The sequence below is a fragment of the Xenopus laevis genome, chromosome 9_10L (assembly GCF_017654675.1).
Source record: "Xenopus laevis strain J_2021 chromosome 9_10L, Xenopus_laevis_v10.1, whole genome shotgun sequence".
NCBI classification, from domain to species: domain Eukaryota; kingdom Metazoa; phylum Chordata; class Amphibia; order Anura; family Pipidae; genus Xenopus; species Xenopus laevis.
Window position 1 is genome coordinate 71407174 of NC_054387.1, and position 18551 is coordinate 71425724.

At 37.2% G+C, this 18551-nt stretch overlaps 1 protein-coding gene across 3 annotated transcripts in view; it reads right to left on the reverse strand.

Annotated features, from left to right (window-relative positions):
- ly75.L (lymphocyte antigen 75 L homeolog) overlaps nt 1-18551 on the reverse strand; it is a 45674-nt gene that overhangs the window by 12383 nt on the left and 14740 nt on the right. For 2 of the 3 annotated variants that reach the window (XM_041577526.1, XM_018235836.2), the window contains exons 8-27: nt 17773-17924; nt 15820-15930; nt 15043-15131; nt 14389-14555; nt 13670-13866; nt 13441-13583; nt 12759-12840; nt 12533-12604; nt 11607-11766; nt 10853-10885; nt 9259-9437; nt 8201-8259; nt 7893-7966; nt 7633-7775; nt 4946-5054; nt 3981-4138; nt 2887-3013; nt 2113-2339; nt 1858-2023; nt 901-1065 (exon numbers count right to left, since the gene is read on the reverse strand). In XM_041577526.1, the coding sequence (XP_041433460.1) occupies nt 901-1065; nt 1858-2023; nt 2113-2339; nt 2887-3013; nt 3981-4138; nt 4946-5054; nt 7633-7775; nt 7893-7966; nt 8201-8259; nt 9259-9437; nt 10853-10885; nt 11607-11766; nt 12533-12604; nt 12759-12840; nt 13441-13583; nt 13670-13866; nt 14389-14555; nt 15043-15131; nt 15820-15930; nt 17773-17924 (2613 nt within the window). The remainder of the gene's footprint in view (nt 1-900; nt 1066-1857; nt 2024-2112; nt 2340-2886; nt 3014-3980; nt 4139-4945; nt 5055-7632; nt 7776-7892; nt 7967-8200; nt 8260-9258; nt 9438-10852; nt 10886-11606; nt 11767-12532; nt 12605-12758; nt 12841-13440; nt 13584-13669; nt 13867-14388; nt 14556-15042; nt 15132-15819; nt 15931-17772; nt 17925-18551) is intronic. The other variant, XM_041577525.1, reaches the window with a different exon arrangement.

Below are 18551 nucleotides of genomic sequence, written 5' to 3' on the forward strand. Positions count from 1 at the left end.
TTGGAGGAGTATTTTGCATGGTATTGCTGCTCTGGGCCCTGGAGAGTTGGAGGAAGTTTTATTGAGCAATAATGATGTTGCCTTTGGGTTGTAACCCCAACAGTGTCGCAGTCCCACAGTGCCCCCTGCTTTTCAAGCGAAGTTGCTGAAAAATGTTATTATAGATGCAAGAAAATTCAGTAATAAGGATGCGGCTTATCAAAAACCTTGCTATAAATGCAAATGAATTGTCCAGTAAGAATGCTGATTCGCAACATTATGTCAGGCATCTTGCTGTTATCTTACATATAGAGATAATTATGTCATTTTTGTCTTCATTATATTACACTGGACTGAAATCAGACATGAGGATAAAGGACAGAGCGGTTTATTTCTGGGAAATTGTGCTTAAAGCTTCCAACTCCAGCTGCAGGAGATTTTTTTGCAATTTAAAGCAGTCACTGGCTGTAGAGATTTGGGGAGAAGTTTTATTGTGCAATATTGCTTTAAGAATATAACCACAAGGTTGCTGGACTACAGCTCCCAGCATGCCTCAACCTTCATTATGTTACATTATTCAACAGAGTACTGTGGTTAAGCAGTGCAGTACAGTAGTGTTTAGTGTCCCTCAAGATTATTAGAGCACAACTGAACCAAATTCAAACCTTAAAAGTCAAGTGACTTTAAAGTATTGGGCAAGTAAAAGTGACCTTTTTTTGGTCACTTCGTTTTAGATTTTACTTAAATCTGTGTGTGCAAATGTGGTTCAGTATTTTGCGCAAACATTTGTGGATAATTTGATATTTTGCCAAATCCAACAATGGCAGACTCTGTACACCTCTACCCTAAACGACACGTAATCATCAACAAACCAACTTATTGCTATAACTGGCTGCCAAATGTTTATCCTTTGTTACTTACTGAGCATTTTGCAATGAAAGCGTTCATCTTCATTTTTATTTTGGTTCCATCGATCATGTTTTAAGATAAAGGTATAGCAATTGTTCCGGAAAGGAATCCATGGCTTTTCACCAATTTTATGAGGACAAGCCTGTGTATTATCAAGTTGTTTCTTCTTGGGATCTTCTGTGGTAAAATAACACATTTTATATACTCCTTTAGGATGGATAATAAAATACTGATAGGCATCTAGGATCTTACATGTTACCTAACTGGCACATGCACACAGACTATTGAACATGTGTATTCAATTTGGAATGGGGACAGGTAGGGTGGCTGTGTCTAGGGTAGTGCTGGAAATCCTACCATAACAGAACACTTATATTTATAAATGCTGCTAATGTTACTAATGTTTAATGCATTCCTCAATAGTGATGGTGAATTTCTCCCGTTTTGCTTTAAAAAAAAATTCTTGATTTTCCAGCGAAATTCACGAAACAGCGAAAAATCCACGAAACGTGAATTTTGACGCCGACAATTCCGATGCTGGTGACAATTCTGACGCCCATTAAAGTCATTGGGCGCCTAGAATTGTCGCCGGCGTCAGAATTGTCTCTGGCGTCAAATATATTTTGACACCCGTGACTTTTCGCTGCAATTTTGTGAATGTATTCGCCAGTGGCGAAACGCGGAAATTCACCGCAAATTTGCAGCTGCCGAATAAATTCGCCCATCACTATTCCTCAATGTGATGCAGGTCAGCATGAGCCACGACAGTACAAAGTAACAATTATTTGTGCACTGGGCTCCCTGTCCATCTCTGTGTTAGTGGTGGGACAGTATTGTCCATAGCACACCACCTCTAATGGGGAGATCACACTCAGGTCATCATAAACCTTGGACCTAGCTGGGCGCAGGTTGAAAAGAAGAGGGTTAAAATGCATGCAAGGAGAGACAAAAACAAACAAGCAAATGTACCTTTGACAAAATGACAGAATGCTCCTGGCAGCTCAGCGTCACAACTCATTGTCTTCCAGAAACCATCTGTGTCAATGTATACACATTGCTCCTCTTCTTCTTCATCTTCGGACCATTTACTGAGAACTACTTGCTTTCCATCTTGCCATTGATAGTTGACTCCATCCTGGTAACAAAGCATGATGCAGGAGGTAAACTAATACAATATGGAGATAAAAGCCAGCAGAGAAAATATTAATGCAATATAATACCTACATTGCTGCTAGTCAGCCCAATCCACATTGGATGATCCAAGGAGCTGACTTGGACAGAGAGATAGGCAAGCTGATACTTTTCTGTAATACTGGCCAATTCCATACTGTGGTTGTTGCATTCTAACAGGGCCGAGTACCACGTCACATTTCTTTGGATAATCTTGTATTTGTGATCTTTGAATTCCAAATCTTCAGACGAGATGCTCTGAGTGTTGTTTCCATTCATCGCTACATTGATCACATCAAACAATCTATTCAGTTTCTAACCACACTTTATTTTAATCAGCTAGCAATTTCATGCCTTTAGTCAGTAAAGGGGTTGTTCTCCTTGAAATTAACTTTTAGTATGATGTAGAGAGTGAAATTCCAAGACAATTTGCAATTTGTTTTCAATTTTTATTGTTTGTAGTTTTTGAATTATTTAACTTTTTAGTCAGCAGCTTTTCAGCAATCTGGTTGCTAGGTTACAAATTATCCTAGCAACCATGCATTAATTTGAATAAGAGACTGCAATTTAAATAGGAGAGGGCCTAAATAGAAGGATGAACAAAAAAACAATTAGCAATAACAATACATTTATAGCCGTACAGAGCATTTTTTTTATATGGGTTTAGTAACCCCTATTTGAAAGCTGGAAAGAGTCAAAAGAAGAAGGCAAAATAACTCAAAAATCAAGACCAAATGAAAAGTTGCTTGGAATGAGCCATTCTATAATATACTAAAAGTTAACTTAAAGATGAACCACCCATTTAATCTGTGCTTATTTTTTATTTACCTTTATCCTTCTGGCAAATAGACACAAACTGCTGATCATCACATGATGTTATATCCCATGTTCCAAAAGCTGCCAATCTTGGATCATTTTGAATGAAAAAACAATGGCTATCAGCATCAAAAAACAACTGTGGAAATAAAAGTAGGACTTTCAATTCCAGTTTCAGTATATTTTATAAAATGAATGGATTTAAAAAAATGAATACAGCCAGAACAATGAATTAATTGTAAGGTCATGGGCCAAGGACTTCTCTTTAATCCTTTCCTGATGCACTTCTGATTATATAATACAAAAAAAGCGAAAAACAACTTGCAAAATATATTTTTTTATAAATGGCGCATAGTGATTTAGTTATACTGCTTAATGATGTCACTTGTACCACCAAAACTTGTGAAATATAAAAAATAACATACATTGTGTTTTTTATATATGAGGGCAGCAGATATCACCTTGGAGTTCAATTCCTATATGTCAGCCTGCAGTATTGTTACTTTATATGGTCACGGAACACGTCAGTGACTTCTAATATCCTTATAATTTACAGTAGGTATATTATCCCTTATAATACGATTGAAACTTAGAGTTCCCTGTATAAGTCAGCCTGCAGCCTTGTGCCTTTATATGGTCACAGGATTACTCAGTGACTTCTGATACACTAACTATATTAGAAACATGTTTTATTTTGCACAGCCTATCTATTTACACAGTTTATTTTCACACTGAACTGTTCCTTTAAATCCCACACCCTCCACAGCAGAATTCTAATGGATGAATGTATGTGAAATTACATGAGAAAAATTTTTTTTCACCTGATATAGAGAACTAGGGGGAGCAGTGGGACAACATTATGGTTGTAAGTCCCCTTAAAACTTACATATCCAGTTTGCCTCACTTTAACCATGAGAACTTGATTACCTGGGTTACTAGCTTGTGACTTTCAGATCTCAGCCTAAATCTTTGATCAGTTGCAAGGTAATAAAATGGATAGGTTGCTTGTTTGGACCCTTAAAATATGGCACAAAAACTTCAGGCAAATTTACTTCACAGGTATAGATTTAAAGTGTTTTCAGCACTGAAATTGCTATTTAACTTACATTGACTGGGTTGCTTCTCATTCTTGCCATTAGAAGTGGGTGGAAGTTTTCATACAAATAGCTCCGGCCATCGACCCACTTTGGTATGCTTTGATTTACAGAAGTCAATCCTATCCACAATTTTGACTGCAGTTTCGGAAGCAAGGTTGTGATGTAATCTGAAATGTTAACATGTGAAACACTAATCCTTCCTTTAGAAATCGGTCACTCTGTATGCAGCTTTGTGTTGGCTTCAGTTATTTTGAAACAGTTAGCACTAATACATAAGGGATTTTTATCACAATGTTTTATTCCTAAATGAGGTGCAGATTCAAGTGTTTTCTCAGTGGAATTACTACATGATGGAGGGCACAGGTGCAAAATTTGCATCCAGGCCCCTCTGCCTGGAACATGATATGATATAAATATAACTTCAAATCTTTAACATTGTTTATGCGGTGTCTGGCTTGTCCTGGAGATGGGGGGCAGGACCAGGTGCTGTCACACCCCTCAAAATGCCAATGTACACTTTGAATGAGCATTTAGGTGCACGATATTGCACCTGTTTGCTCAATAGTACTTGTATCCAGCGCATTATTATAAGTATTCCATTGTCTAGGCATAGGAAATATACACAAAGTATTTTAATTAATTACAATTTATTTATACAGTTACTAGTTTCCATGAGATGGAGTTGATAAATATTAATTTTTCGTACAATGCACAGTAAAGAGACAAAGATTTTATCTTACAATGTATATTTCGGGGGCTTTTTCACTATAAAAACATTTGCTATAGCCTCAGCATATATGTTAGAGTGGTTATAAAAAGTTCAAGCACTCATTTCCATATCACAGCAGCAACAGGGACAGCAGATAGAGTGGGATCACATTATTACAGGTAGACACTAGCTGCCAATTGATGCAACCAAATCCCATTGGTGGTGATAGGGATTTGGATACCACTTAAGTAGCTTGTTTCTGTACCTTGTTGCAGTTGGTTGGCAATAACTGGAAGCACTCCTCCATAGGTACTGCACTCTTCCTCTGCCTTTTGAAAGGACAAGTATTTGGGCTTTGGCAATATCAGAAAACACTGTAATACAAAACATGAGTCAGATGAAAAAGTGCAACTTAGTTATAGTGTGGGAATCTGTAGGAAGATCTGAGATACCAGAAACAGAATTTATCATTTCCTTTCAGCATCCCTTATTTCATAAATCTCCATTCAGCAATCCCGGGTTCTTTTACACACAAGACTATTGAACAAGTTCATGATTCATGATAAGCCGGTCATGCCTTTTGCATGACAGGCTCTTTTGAAGTCATGATCTCAAGAATATCAATCATTTGTGCTCTGAGTAATACAGCACTCTGCTTCTCGGAGCAGACCATAGTGTAGGAAGGTGCAGGCCATCCCTTTCCTTACTGCCTAAACGAGGGCCCTATTGTAACCTCCATCTCCTTCCACTCCCTAACCTGCATGTCTGAATAACATATATAAAGTTATATAGCTATATTGGGTTAGAACAAGACCCTCCAATATATACAGTGTATATATAAAACATTCTTATACAGACCTATCTATACACTTAGCAAAAATGACTGTGACAAAGAATATTGCTGCAAAAGTTGTGCTTTTATTGATCCACTATATGTTTCCTGCAGGAGCACTTTTTCTAGTGTTACCAGAATCAAACCACACACAATAATTTAACCCATCATCTCCTACCCCTAATTAGTAAAAAAAGTGGCCACTGCTTAATTGTAATTTTTACAGCCTAACCACAAATAAGTGAATGTTCACATAGTCAATAACACTCCTTATAGTTCCAACATGAAAAGTGCAAATGAAACTTCCAGTATATCACAAAATATTATCATGGGAGGAAGGAATAGGAGGATTAACAACAAGTTTAATAGATGTTACATGCAGTATTCACAAAAAAACTACTAATGCTCCAATGGCCATTCAAGCCCTCAGGGTGCAGACTGTTAAGCTTTTTGATGCATTTAGCTTCCTGTTAAAGGATCAGTAACATCAATTTATTTTTTTTTAAAAATTTTTTTAGTATAGAACGAAAAAAAACCCACAGAGACATATTAAACTTTTAAACCACTAAGTCTTTATTAAGAAATAACTTACTGAAACTCCACTTGCGCTCCTCTTCAGAAAAGGCGACACTACGATGATCCATCTCTCCTCCCTGGCCATCTCCTATAAGGAAAGCAGGGAGGAGAAATCGAGCGCCGCACAATGGATCACTGGATCGCCTTTTCTGAAGAGGAGCTCAAGCTGAGTTTCGTTATTTCTTAATAAAGACTTAGTGATTTAAAAGTTTAATATGTCATTTTTTATTTTAAATTTTTGTTACTGGTCCTTTAAGCAATACCTTTGACACGCTACCACCTCTCCGTGGTCTATTTATTACCTCCAATTACATTTGAACAGTAGTAGTTTTTTTGTGAATTTAGATTTGTTAGAATCTTTTGTGAAGCATATTGAGCCCTAAGCAGGCTTTGTGCAGTGTCAAGTGTTTTTAAATAAAAAAAGTTATTATTTTACAGATTATTTTTTGGATAAGGACAAATTATATTTACTCACATGGATTGACTTTGTCATATTCCGGAAGTTTTATTTACACTATCTAGGGACTATAAAGAGTGGACTTTATTGACTCTGTGAACATTCACTTTTTTGTGGCTAGGCTAAAAAAGTTACCCTCAAGCAGTGGCCACTTAATTTTTTCCACTAATTGAGGGAGGAGTTAAATAATTGTGTGTGGTTTGATTCTGGTAACACATTAAAAAGAGCTTGTGCTCAGAAAATGTAGTGGATCAATAAAAGCACAACTTTTGCAGTAATGTTCTCTGCGTTTGACTAAGTTCTTTGCCACAGTCGTTTTTGCTGAATACAAGGCTTCATGGGTCGGAAGCAGTGGTGATTGGACTAAGAATACAGAATCCTCTTTTCCTTGAAGCCCAAGTGTTTTTATACTTGTTCTGTAACTCTGAGGGACTTCTAATATCCTCATATTTTGCAACAGGGTTATTTTATTATTCATATAATTTACAGGATATTCCTGGCTCTTGGGTATTGTATAACTATATATATAGCAATATTTATATTAACTGAACACCTATGTTCCTCTCTCCTCCTGAATACAGCACTGACTAACACAGTAAGTGACATATTCTTTGGGCAATGAGCAGGTCTCTGTGATCCAAAAACTCTAGTACATAACAGCAAGGGCACTGTCCAGAGCCAGTAGGGAAAGCAGTACCCCAGACCAATCTCAACAACAATGCATTGCTTCTGTAAGGAAGACAAATACACTTCTAAATACGAGAGGCAGTTTATATATTGAAGTACCCTGCAATCTATGTAATCAGATTTTAACTATAAACCCTGATCTGGCAGTTCAAATGTGTAACAAAAAAACTGCATCAAACCTTCTATCCTATCGGCAAACAAACTGAGGACACCTTCAGTTGTTCATGCAACAGAAAACAACACAAATATAGAAGAAATTCCACAAGAACTAGAAGAGTATCTTGTGGAAGTCATAAAATATTTTTCTTCTATAAAAGGATAAATCTCTTTAGAATACTTAAAACTATATGAATCATGACAGATTCCCTTTATCAATGCACAGGAAAGGCAGTTTGGTTACCTTATCTCCAAATGATGTCCAATTTTTTGGGCATTCCCCCTTAAACTGAGTAGGTTTCTGGGAGTCTTTCTCCAGTAAGGTCAAATTTTGCTTTTGGCAAATAAAAGGTTGCCTTTCATTGCAGTTATTTTCTCTACCATAACCTACAATAGACAAAAGTATATCTCAGACTTAGGAATTCAACCATTTTGTATGGCCAATTTTTGAAATTCAGTAATATTCTGAAGAGTATTCAGATACAGTGTTCATATCAGATATACCTGTGAACCAAAAGTATCCTGATATTTCCATGCAGTGCCTAAAACCTCTCAAATAGTAATGGGGTCCGTGGGTCCTGAAAATGTAAAGAGAAAAAAATATTTTTATGTGCATTATATTCACTGTACTTCAAATGATAAGCATGGCCCAGAGTGGACAGCATATTTGAAGTTACATTAAATGCATCATTACAGTACTTTACCCAACCATACAACAGATTATAAATCACTAATCCATACCTACTTCTTTGATATAGATATGCAAAAATGTATAAATTTTTGGCTGATAGCTAGAGAAAAAGGGTACTCACTGAAATGTATCTCCATAATTAATGGATTTAAGCCACCATTTTGTTAGTGCGGTAAAATTCTATGGAAAAAAGAAAAAACTTTCATTAATAACAGTCAGTGCTTATTGTTTTCTATGCTATTCTCTTCTTATTAACAGTGGTTTAATCTTATTGCCACTGCAGCATTACCTGTGTTTTACTGTATTACTAAGGCTCAGTGTTGCTATGGACATACGTGTTTTCTGTGTGCAAAAACACGTTTCTATTTTTAGCAGTTTCTAAGATAATACCAGTTTTAGACTGGTACTACCAGGCTTGTAGCTCAATAGTTCTCTCTGAATGTCAAGAGTGTCAGTAACCCTAGAGTGCAAAAAGTGCAGAGACAGGGTCGCAAACGCTGAATTTCATAGAGTTGTTCAGTTAAAAGCATGGCATTAGAAGTTTAAAGCTGCTAGAATCAATTTAAAAAAAAATGAAAATTAATATAAACAGCAAAAAAATTTACATCAATTCATTTTTTTAACGATATTGCAACTTCAGGACTTCTTAATGTCCATCCACCTATAAAGAATGGGATCACACCTACAGTCTGGTTTATAGGACAATCTGTCCAAAATGCCAGCCCCTCTCTCTGGGTGCCATACATGCCCAGATATTTATGGATGCAAAACTGGCTGAACAAATCTGTGCATGTATGGCCATTTTTACAAAACACTTAATGGGTCTTGCCAAGGTTCAATAAACTCTGCACTTAACAACACAAATAATGTGGCTGCTACCAAGGCCAGGTACCTAATCAAAAGTATTAAATAACAGAGGAGTACAAGAGCACCGCACATGACTTATCAACATGAATATGCCCCAAGTACAGTCCTCCTGCCCATGGAACACCCGCTGCTGTGCAGTGTCATTAAGGCATGTTCTAGTGTGGGTGAACTGGTGTGGCATGCTGGAAACAAAATATTACTTGTGCACACTGCACTACTACGGTCTCAGAAGCAATGCAGTATAGAAAAGCACTGTAATAAATCATCGAGAATAAGAAATATTGAATTCAGTTTCTAGACTGGAGACATCACCTGGGCTTTTTTTAGGTGGTTCTGGATGGTCCTCAAGGCATGTGGTGATTTAACAGAAGCCAAGTCACTGTCCATAGCCGCACAATATAAAGCTGCTTCACTGTAAGTGAGCTGCTTATCAGACACAAACCAAAACTCATCGCTGTCGACAATGAGAGAGTTAGCAGAACTGCTATTGTCTGGAAAGCAAGAGATATACACGTGCTTTTCAATGAGTAAAATGACTGAACATTAACATTAATGAACATAGTTTTGTCCCAGGTCTTACCCTACTTTGATATTCTAAAATAGTGTAAGGACTGGGTTAGTGAGCTTTTGCACTTTAACCCTTAGAAAGATGCAACACTTGCAACAAGTCTGGTGAAAATTCAGCATAAGCCATATACTTATGGGAACATCAGCTTTTGTCTATTCCTATGTTGATGCTTTAACATCTACTATATGTTGTGCCTTCCTGGCGCTGCTTGTTACAATTTATCTACTTTTTCCAAAAAGAAGATTTTCTCAAAGCTTGTGAAACCAAGCTTATGGCAAGGCCCACCAAAGGGCACTATTACCATTGTAATGCACTGAAGTTTGGCTCAAAAGTTTGTGTTTTGAATTTCTTAAATCATTGTATACTATTTTGTTCTGCTGCACCTTTGTCTGTAGAGGCAATTTCTAAAACATTAATAATTACAGATAGCCATAAGACTAATTGTAATTTTGTAAGTGATGCTTTAAATGGAGGCAAGAAAGGTGTTGGTTATTATAAGCATGTAAGGCCTTGGTAAAATAAAATGTATTAATTTAGAGTAGGGGTGTTCACTTTTACAGCAGTACTCTTTCCCATTAGCTTCTACAGCAATATTCTTTCCCACTATCCATATCATTTTATATCAGTCACTGAACACATTTCCAGTACCATTATATATTTGCTAATGGCAGTGCATGGTGCTAACATGTGGGGTATATACAATATTTTATTCAGTTAAAGTGGCGTACAAGCATTGTGTGCCTCTGTAAATTCTTTCCCCAGTATATTATTAAAGAACAGTGCCATTATGCTTGTGCCATTTATTCCCCACTATTAATGAGAATTTGTCTCATAAAGTGCTAATAACACAGCCTGGGTTCTGGTTATGTTAAATAGGTATACAGGCACAAAAGTGCTTGAGTGCCATGTGTTGAAAATTTGATCCCTGTAAAAGCCAATGCATTTATCCATCTGCACCTGTTCTGATACAAATTGCAAATTGCCCTCAGCACCTTGTATTGGTATTGAACATAGTTTGCATACGTGTAAGGGAGCCATATATTTCAGTTTTGGGTGTTCCTACCCTTCTCTGGCATCTTGCCTTGGAAACCACATAGGTAAGGGGTAACGGGTATGCCAGTGAATGACAAGAACTGCATATAGAAATTTATGTTTAAAGTCAGGGAATATCATAAGGACAAGGTGCAACATGCAAACCATAAGCATGCTTTTTGTGCTTTGTTCTACCATAATAGACACCTTTAATATATCCCATCTTTAGTAAAGTTTGTGACTGAGATGAAGTCATAAACCTAATGATACAACTTTAATTATATGATGTTTTGTTGACCATATTACCTGGTTGGTACCAAGCAGGCTTCTTGAACTCCCCTAACAAATGAGACAAAACAGAATTTACAAACTAAATATTAATAAACCTCACACCACAAGAATACATTTTTTAGTTCCAGTATAATAAATTACTTCACATCCTGATTTTTGGGCTGATTTTCAAATATAGGTACTGAGTTGCACATTTGTAGTTGCCAACAGCAAACAATCAACAGTTTGTAAATGGCAACTGACATGATTATGTGTGTCACATATGTGGAGAATGTGCCTTGACATGCTCTTCAACTGCACAGAATTTTATGGGTACAAAATGTGCAAGTGCATTAGAAGTTTCATTGAAGGTCAATGTGCCAAATCTTGGCTCTATATGCTGATGCTGCATAATGAAGCAGTTTCAATCCTGTACCCTAAAAACGGAGTATCTACGCTGGTTGATTGCTTGCTTCCCGTTTATTTGGGAGGAAAACACATTGTGCTGCTGCTACCTGCAGGCAGGAATTCATTTTCCCAGGTAATTCTTATCTACCACCAACAGGGTTAGCAGATGCATGGAAGCAGCTGTTAGCAAGCATGGGGTATTTCAATTCCCCTCCCAGAAGAGGGCAATAGTATTCTAAACACAGAAGAGCCAATAAGGACACCAGTGGGCAGTGCAATGCACCCCCAAGCAACACACATACAGAAGCAAATTAAAAGCACTTCTGCCATGTACTAAATATCATACTAATATATTTCCCAGAGAGGGGAAGAATTGTCTAACCTTTAGCAACCTGGCACATCCACTCAAGAGAGGCTTCACAATGAAATGGTTTGAGGGAAATAAGTACTTCAGGTTTATGCCAAAGCCTCCACGGCCTTCTCAAAGGCATTCCCCAGGGCCCCTCCCAGTGTTCCAATGGAAAAGGATCAAGCTTGTTAAACTGTTGAAACAAAACACAACTAAGTTAAAAAGGCAAATTAATTTCTAAGACAATTTCCCATGCAGTTATGTAAGATTTGCTATAAAGCATAAAATGCATTTGCTAATATGCAGAATTTTTTATTTTTTTAAACCTTTTAGTTCCCACTGTGGTGGCCACATGCAAAACAGTGCACTGCTGGGCAACTATGAAAAGTAGAAGCTGGGAATTCAGCATCTACAGTGTCTACACTTTTATGATCTATGACACTAAAAGAGTTGAATGAAAATAACCATAATCTCTTTCCCAGCTTGCCAAGACCAATGTCATATGTCATGCAAGTGGATCCTCGTGTGTTCATTGTTGTTTGTTTAAATGATCGTGATCATTCAATTAAAGGAGATATATATTTTCCATAGCAGTTTTCAACTGTTATTGGATTACAGCTCTCGCCAACTTCATCCCAAGAGCCTGGCCTAACTGAACATGAACCCTATACAAAGCAAATCATTTTGTGGAAATTCTTTCGTGCACACACTGGCAATTTCAGCTGCCAAGGATTCTGTTTGGTATTCAAAATAGGGGGGTTCGGTGCATCCCTAAAATTTATATTACTTGTCAATTTGTTTGTTACAATTTATGTAAGCTCAGTGACCAAAAAGAAGATTACATCTGAAACAGGAAACAAAATAATTCAAAAACTTGAAAAAATTATGTTAATGTCTGTATTTTATGAAAGCTTATTAAAGTAAAAGTAAATGTGGGAATCACTAAATATAACACAAACCCTAAATGCAACACAGTCCCGAAGGTCGTAATCATCTTCTTGAGAATTGGATGGTACATACACAGAAGAGACCTTAAGAGAAAATAAAGTGATCAATCAGCATTAAAGTCCAACATTACAGAAGAACAATTCACAAACACTACATTTAAATTAATTACTGTACTGTTCACTTCACTTGGCACACAAAGAATTAGCTTGGATAAGGCCAATCTGTATATTTACTTACTGGCCGTTCATCACTCCACTGCCAACTGCCATGCAGACCAGGATCCCTTTTGTTCAACCCAGACCATAACCATCGAACATTACTGTGATGTAAAAGAACAATCAGAATAAGCGCAGACCCAAACAGGTTTAGGCTATGGCTAAAGCCAGACAAGGTGGATTCTCGGCTTGTGGAAAAACGCAGGTCAAGAATAAGCCCATATGCTGGCATCAGCCTTCTTCCTTGCCTGCACCCAGAACCACTGCATCAACCCAGGCACAGGCATTATCCCGCAAGCTGAGCAATGCCATTTCTGGCATTAGCCTATGGGTTAAATAAATCAGTGATGAAATATGTCGGAATTGGCTTCCAGCTGACCACCTCTTTTTGCTGTGATCACATTTTCACAGGTCTCTTTGCACTGGCATTTATCAAGCAAAAAAACCCATATTAATGGAGTTGATAATTCTGTTGCAGTTACACGACCAACTAAAATAGTCGATGTAAAGTAAGTAAATGGGACAGTGTTAGGTTTATGTTCCTAAATGGTTAGAGTTCATAAAAACAGACAGTCTTCCCCTTTTAAGGCACAATGAAAAATGTAAACAAAGGCATATTACTCTATTTTCCAAAATAGTTAAACCCCAGATACAGATAGACACACAAATCTACAATCCATAAGCATGAAAATGTTTGGAGGTACCTGATCACTGATTTTAGGTACATATATAATTCTTCCTGTTCATCATTATGAGTGAAGCTCACAAGGTGCCCACCAAGCTCCTCACAGAAACCTTCAGCCTCCTCCCAAGTCCTTGTCCTTAAAAGGCGCTCATAGTGAAAGAGCTACATGAAAATACATACACAGCCAATTAATTCTAATTCTTCCTTTAACAAATAAACAGCCAATCAATATATACAACAAAACTTACTTTATAGCAGTAACGTTGCGTAGGGTGCCAACCATCTGGGCATTGTCCTTTAGGGGTTGGTAATACCGGTTCTTCTGGTTCTGAAGATCCAATTCTTTTTTTGCGGATAGATTTTGCTTTAAAGGTATTACAGTCCTTCACCTCCCATTTACCAATGGATGGTCCGCTTGCCATGGCCACACACCCACCTGGGAAAGCTGTAAAACATAAAAAGACAGGGTCTAAACTATTGAGCAATGTGATTACAGGTACAGTTCTGCAGAAACATGTTATTGTATAGTAGCAAAACATCCCACAAATTTCTCATACAGGCAGGTTAGTTAATTGGCTCCTGAGTAAAAATACAATAAGGTATGTGATGGACTCTAAGCTCCACTGAGGCAGGGACTGATGTCAGTGATGTATAGTCTCTGGAAATCAGTCAGCACTATATGTATAATAGATAATAAATAATATTTCTTCCATTAAATGCAGTATATTATAATACCCTGATTCTGTCAACTTTGACTGTAACTTGATTTGTCAAAATGCATATGTGCAATTGTGTGCTTTTTAACATGAGACAAAATTGTGGCAAGGGCACCACAAAACTGACAGAAATACATGGAGAATACAGTTAAAAATTATGGTATATAGCCAAAAATATTGTGTCTTCATAGTCTGCAAATTTACAGTGAAACATACTCTTCACAGATCCATAAATAAGAAACCTGAGTTACCTGGCTGCAGTGTATTCCAGTTTGCATAAGTCATATCCATGGTGCCATTTGGGGTTTCCCACCAATAATCTCCTGTATAATTTACATCTCTTAGACTAGTCCAGAAATATTTCCCCTCAGTTTTGCTTTGCTCCAGAATGAGGCTGTTCAGGAATTCCTGTTCAAATCTAAAAAAAAGGTATTTTTAACAACAATAAATACATGGAGGTAACTATGTATGTGTGGCAGTGTATTGAGAATAAATGTAACATATATACTAGTATTAAGGGATATATATGATACACAAACACACACACACATATACATAATGAATAATTATAAATACATCATTCATTTTTTTTGACTGTTGAATTGATAGAATAAAGGTGATACATAGTTTGGGATTGTTCCAAAGTCTCTTACAACCTTACAGTCTGGTTTGCAACAACAGAGATGTACCCAGTAATGAGCCTTTAATTACACAGATTGTTTAAGATATCTGTCCTACTCCCCCAAACACTACTTGACCGGGTTGAGAAACTTTTTTCACTATTTGAGGTGGCCTTGCAGCTTCAGCAAGTGCACCACACCATGTCTTTCTATTCTAAAGTGTGTGCAGGAGTGTGCACTATTACAGTGGGTTCCACAGCCTTACAAAATGAATCTGAAACATACTTGTTTGTCACAGTGAGATTGCTTTCGGGTCCAAACAGCACCTCATTCATGTCGACCATATAGCAGAAATGTCCATGCCTTCTCCAACCCTGCAGAAAAATTATTCTTTAATTGTGGCCAGAAAATATGACTGAAGAACTTTTTACATTGCAAAATACTGCCTTGTTTCTATCCTTAACCAAGGCTCCAACAGCAGAAATAATTATGCATTTCATGTTAAAAAAAATTGTAGTAATACTAACTGCAGACTACCCATAGAAATCACATTGCTCCATTGTGTGGCTCATGGGGAGAATCCGCCTATGGCCCACAGGTGCAGTGACAAACAATCCGGCAATCTGTTATCCAGAACCAATTATATATTTTTATATAAATAATAACAGATCCCATTAACTGCGTACTATACATTCACTCCTTTTGGCATCGAGTAAGGGTTGACAGCTAGCACTTCTTCCACCAAATGAGCCTAGCAAAAGAATTAGCAACAGGGCTTGTGATGTGTCTAAATATTGGTATTGGGGGGAGAATATAATTTAATGTCCATTTTTCTGGTCAGAGGGTCCTAAATTTTGAGCAGCAAGATGAAGAAGCAAGTACAACACTTTCTGCTGCACAATTAGGTTCTGTCTCTCCATCCCATCCCAACTGTGATTTTTACTTCCATTTTACTTTATAAGTTTCAGTAAATAAAATTCAGTGCACAGGGCCTGCCAACTGAAGCTTAATATAATTTTATGGCTTTTAAACAAGTGGGATGCAAAAAAAAAAACGATTTACCTGATCCTGCTGACAGTCCACATCAACCTTTGTCTCGTTATTCACAGTGCCTTTTTTCTTGCATATATATTTTAAATTCTCATTACAGGATCTGACATTCCAACGACCAGACTATTTGGAAGAAAACATATAATGTTAACCTAAATAGCAAATAATAGACAAATAGCCCACAGCTGTCAGTCTGTACATGTTCTATACACACTGGGGCTCATTTATCAGCACTGGGCAAATTTGCCCATGGGCAGTTACCTATAGCAACCAATCAGTGATTATCTTTTTGAAGCCAGCTGCAAGTAGAACAATGAATGGTTGCCATGGGTTACTGTTCATGGGCAAATTTGCCCAGTGTTGATAAATGACACCCACTGTGAGCTGGCAACTGGGAATCTGAATGAAAATTTGTTTTTCCTAGATTCATATCCTATACCCTGCTGTACACAAGTATTCAGGATTAACTCCACAGGAGTGGCTTACCTGGTGTATAATTAGAAGGATTGGTGCATGTTAGAGACAGTACACATAGGGATGTTAATTATTTAATACATTTTATGGTACATTTTATTGTAATTTTAGTTTAATACTTTAACAAAGTTTAATTTAGGCCATTCTATAGAGGGTTGAATAATTAGAATACAGTCCAATATATAAGTGTGTCTGGATAGCATCAGCTAAACACATGAAAGGACATCTGCTCTCTGGCAAACTTTGAATAAAAGGGCCAGTGGAGCTCATTTATATACAGTGGGCAAATTTGCAACTGGGCAGTAACCCCAATCAGTGATTAGCTTTTGTCAGCTTCAGGTTGAACGGTGAAAGAAATCAGCTGATTGGTTGCCATGGGTTACTGCCCAGGTGCAAATTTGCCCAGTGTTTATAAATGAACCCCTGACAAAATATTTTTCAGACCATAAGTAGTATTTTTCACTTAATAATTCACTTAAAAATATATGTGCCCCTTATGGTCTTAGTCTGCTCTCAGCAATGTAAGTGATCTTTTTCTGTCAATGACTTCTGTCCTCAATGCAAGATCAGGATGTGCTGCAGCTGCTCATATAAATATGCCTATAGTTTCTAAGCAGCATACCCTGCCCTATAGGGAAAGCAACTCTAGCCTTACATTGTGGAAAGCAATCAACACTGAGCTTCCATCCGGCAACATGTCCCATAGGACAGGTATGCCATTCATATAATCAGACGAGTTGCTGTGAAGCACGGAGATTGCAGAACATGTGGGTTAAGTAAATGGAGGTTCAAATAATGGGTTATGGGGGAGAAGGTAAGAGCAGTCAAGAATGAAGGAAGAGTAAATAAATAGGGCTAATGGAAGGGATTTCACAAAGTGGGACAAGAATCTCAAGTGTAGAGAGCACAAATGCAAAAATTATGTTTACAAAACCGAAAGCAAGAAAGCAAGCAAAACTCCTTAAAAAAGAAAAAGGAGAGAAAAATTATGGTGAAACAGAACTTAAGATAGAGAAGAGCAGCCATTTTTTTGCAAACATTGTAAGACACATAAGCAAAGTATTTTCTGTACAAGGACCCTTATCTGTCGTTCACCCAACTAAATATTTTGCCCACGCGGCACAGAGTGTAATTAATGCCACTCCTGCTGACCCTTCCTGAATCTCCACGTAGACATCTACATCCCACCCATATGCTGTCCTTTCTGCATGCACTTCCTACAGACAGGGAAAAAGCATTTTAATCAGAGCATAATATAAGCATAAATAATTGTGCCTATGAGCTGCAGCCACAATTTCTCAGGGGACAGGTGGACTGTGGCCAAAACCACAAAAAGCTCTGCTTCTATTTTGTGCACCCTCCTCTACAGTAAACAAGCCCTATAGCTTTTGCAGTGGTTGGCTCCATTATACTACCTTTTCCATATGTTAGATAAGATTTTTCTTAGCTTCATTCAAAAGATAGTGATTCACAAATGTAACACCTACTTACTTTTCCTGAGAAGGAAACACAGTTTGGAGCCATTATGACATTAACATTTGGTTCATTCCGATCCCAGTAGGTAAAGTCTGTTTCTGTCCCATCAGACCATTTAAATAAAGCAGGCATTTCATCATTTTTAAGCCCAGACCAAATGTCATTTTCTGCAAATAAAATGAAAGAAAGAAACACTTCACAATATTAAAAAATATCTATGTTTATAACAGTTGTTAATTTTTTCAAAACAGACAAAGGTATTTTATTCATTCACTTTTCATCCTTAAGTCTTTTTCTGTTTTTTCTAGAGTCAAACAGGGGCGAGGGGGGATAAAGCCACTAGGGCAAGGAATGATAAAAGAAGCCAAAAATCCCTTCCACGTGTAATAAATGCAGTGAAACCGGAGTATAACACACTATATAATCACATGCTATACACATAGTATTCCTATGTGTAGGTATTGGGTATCTTATCTTGGAAAACCAATATCTAGCTTTACAGGAAGGCCATCTAAACTTGAGGAAAATCAATCTTGTTGTTTTAATTATTTTCTTTCTCACTAATAATAAAAAAAAAACTTGTACTCGATGGTATCTAAGCTGCATAAATCCATATGGGTGAGTTTATTCAATGTTTTAATCTATTTTTATTGACTTCAGGTATGGTGATCCAAATTACAGAAATATTCCTTATCTCAAACACCTAAGTATACTGGATAACAGATTCCATCCCTGTAATAACAGGACATCATTACAGAAGGCAATGCCTACAATGCCTAAGCTTAAGACATGAG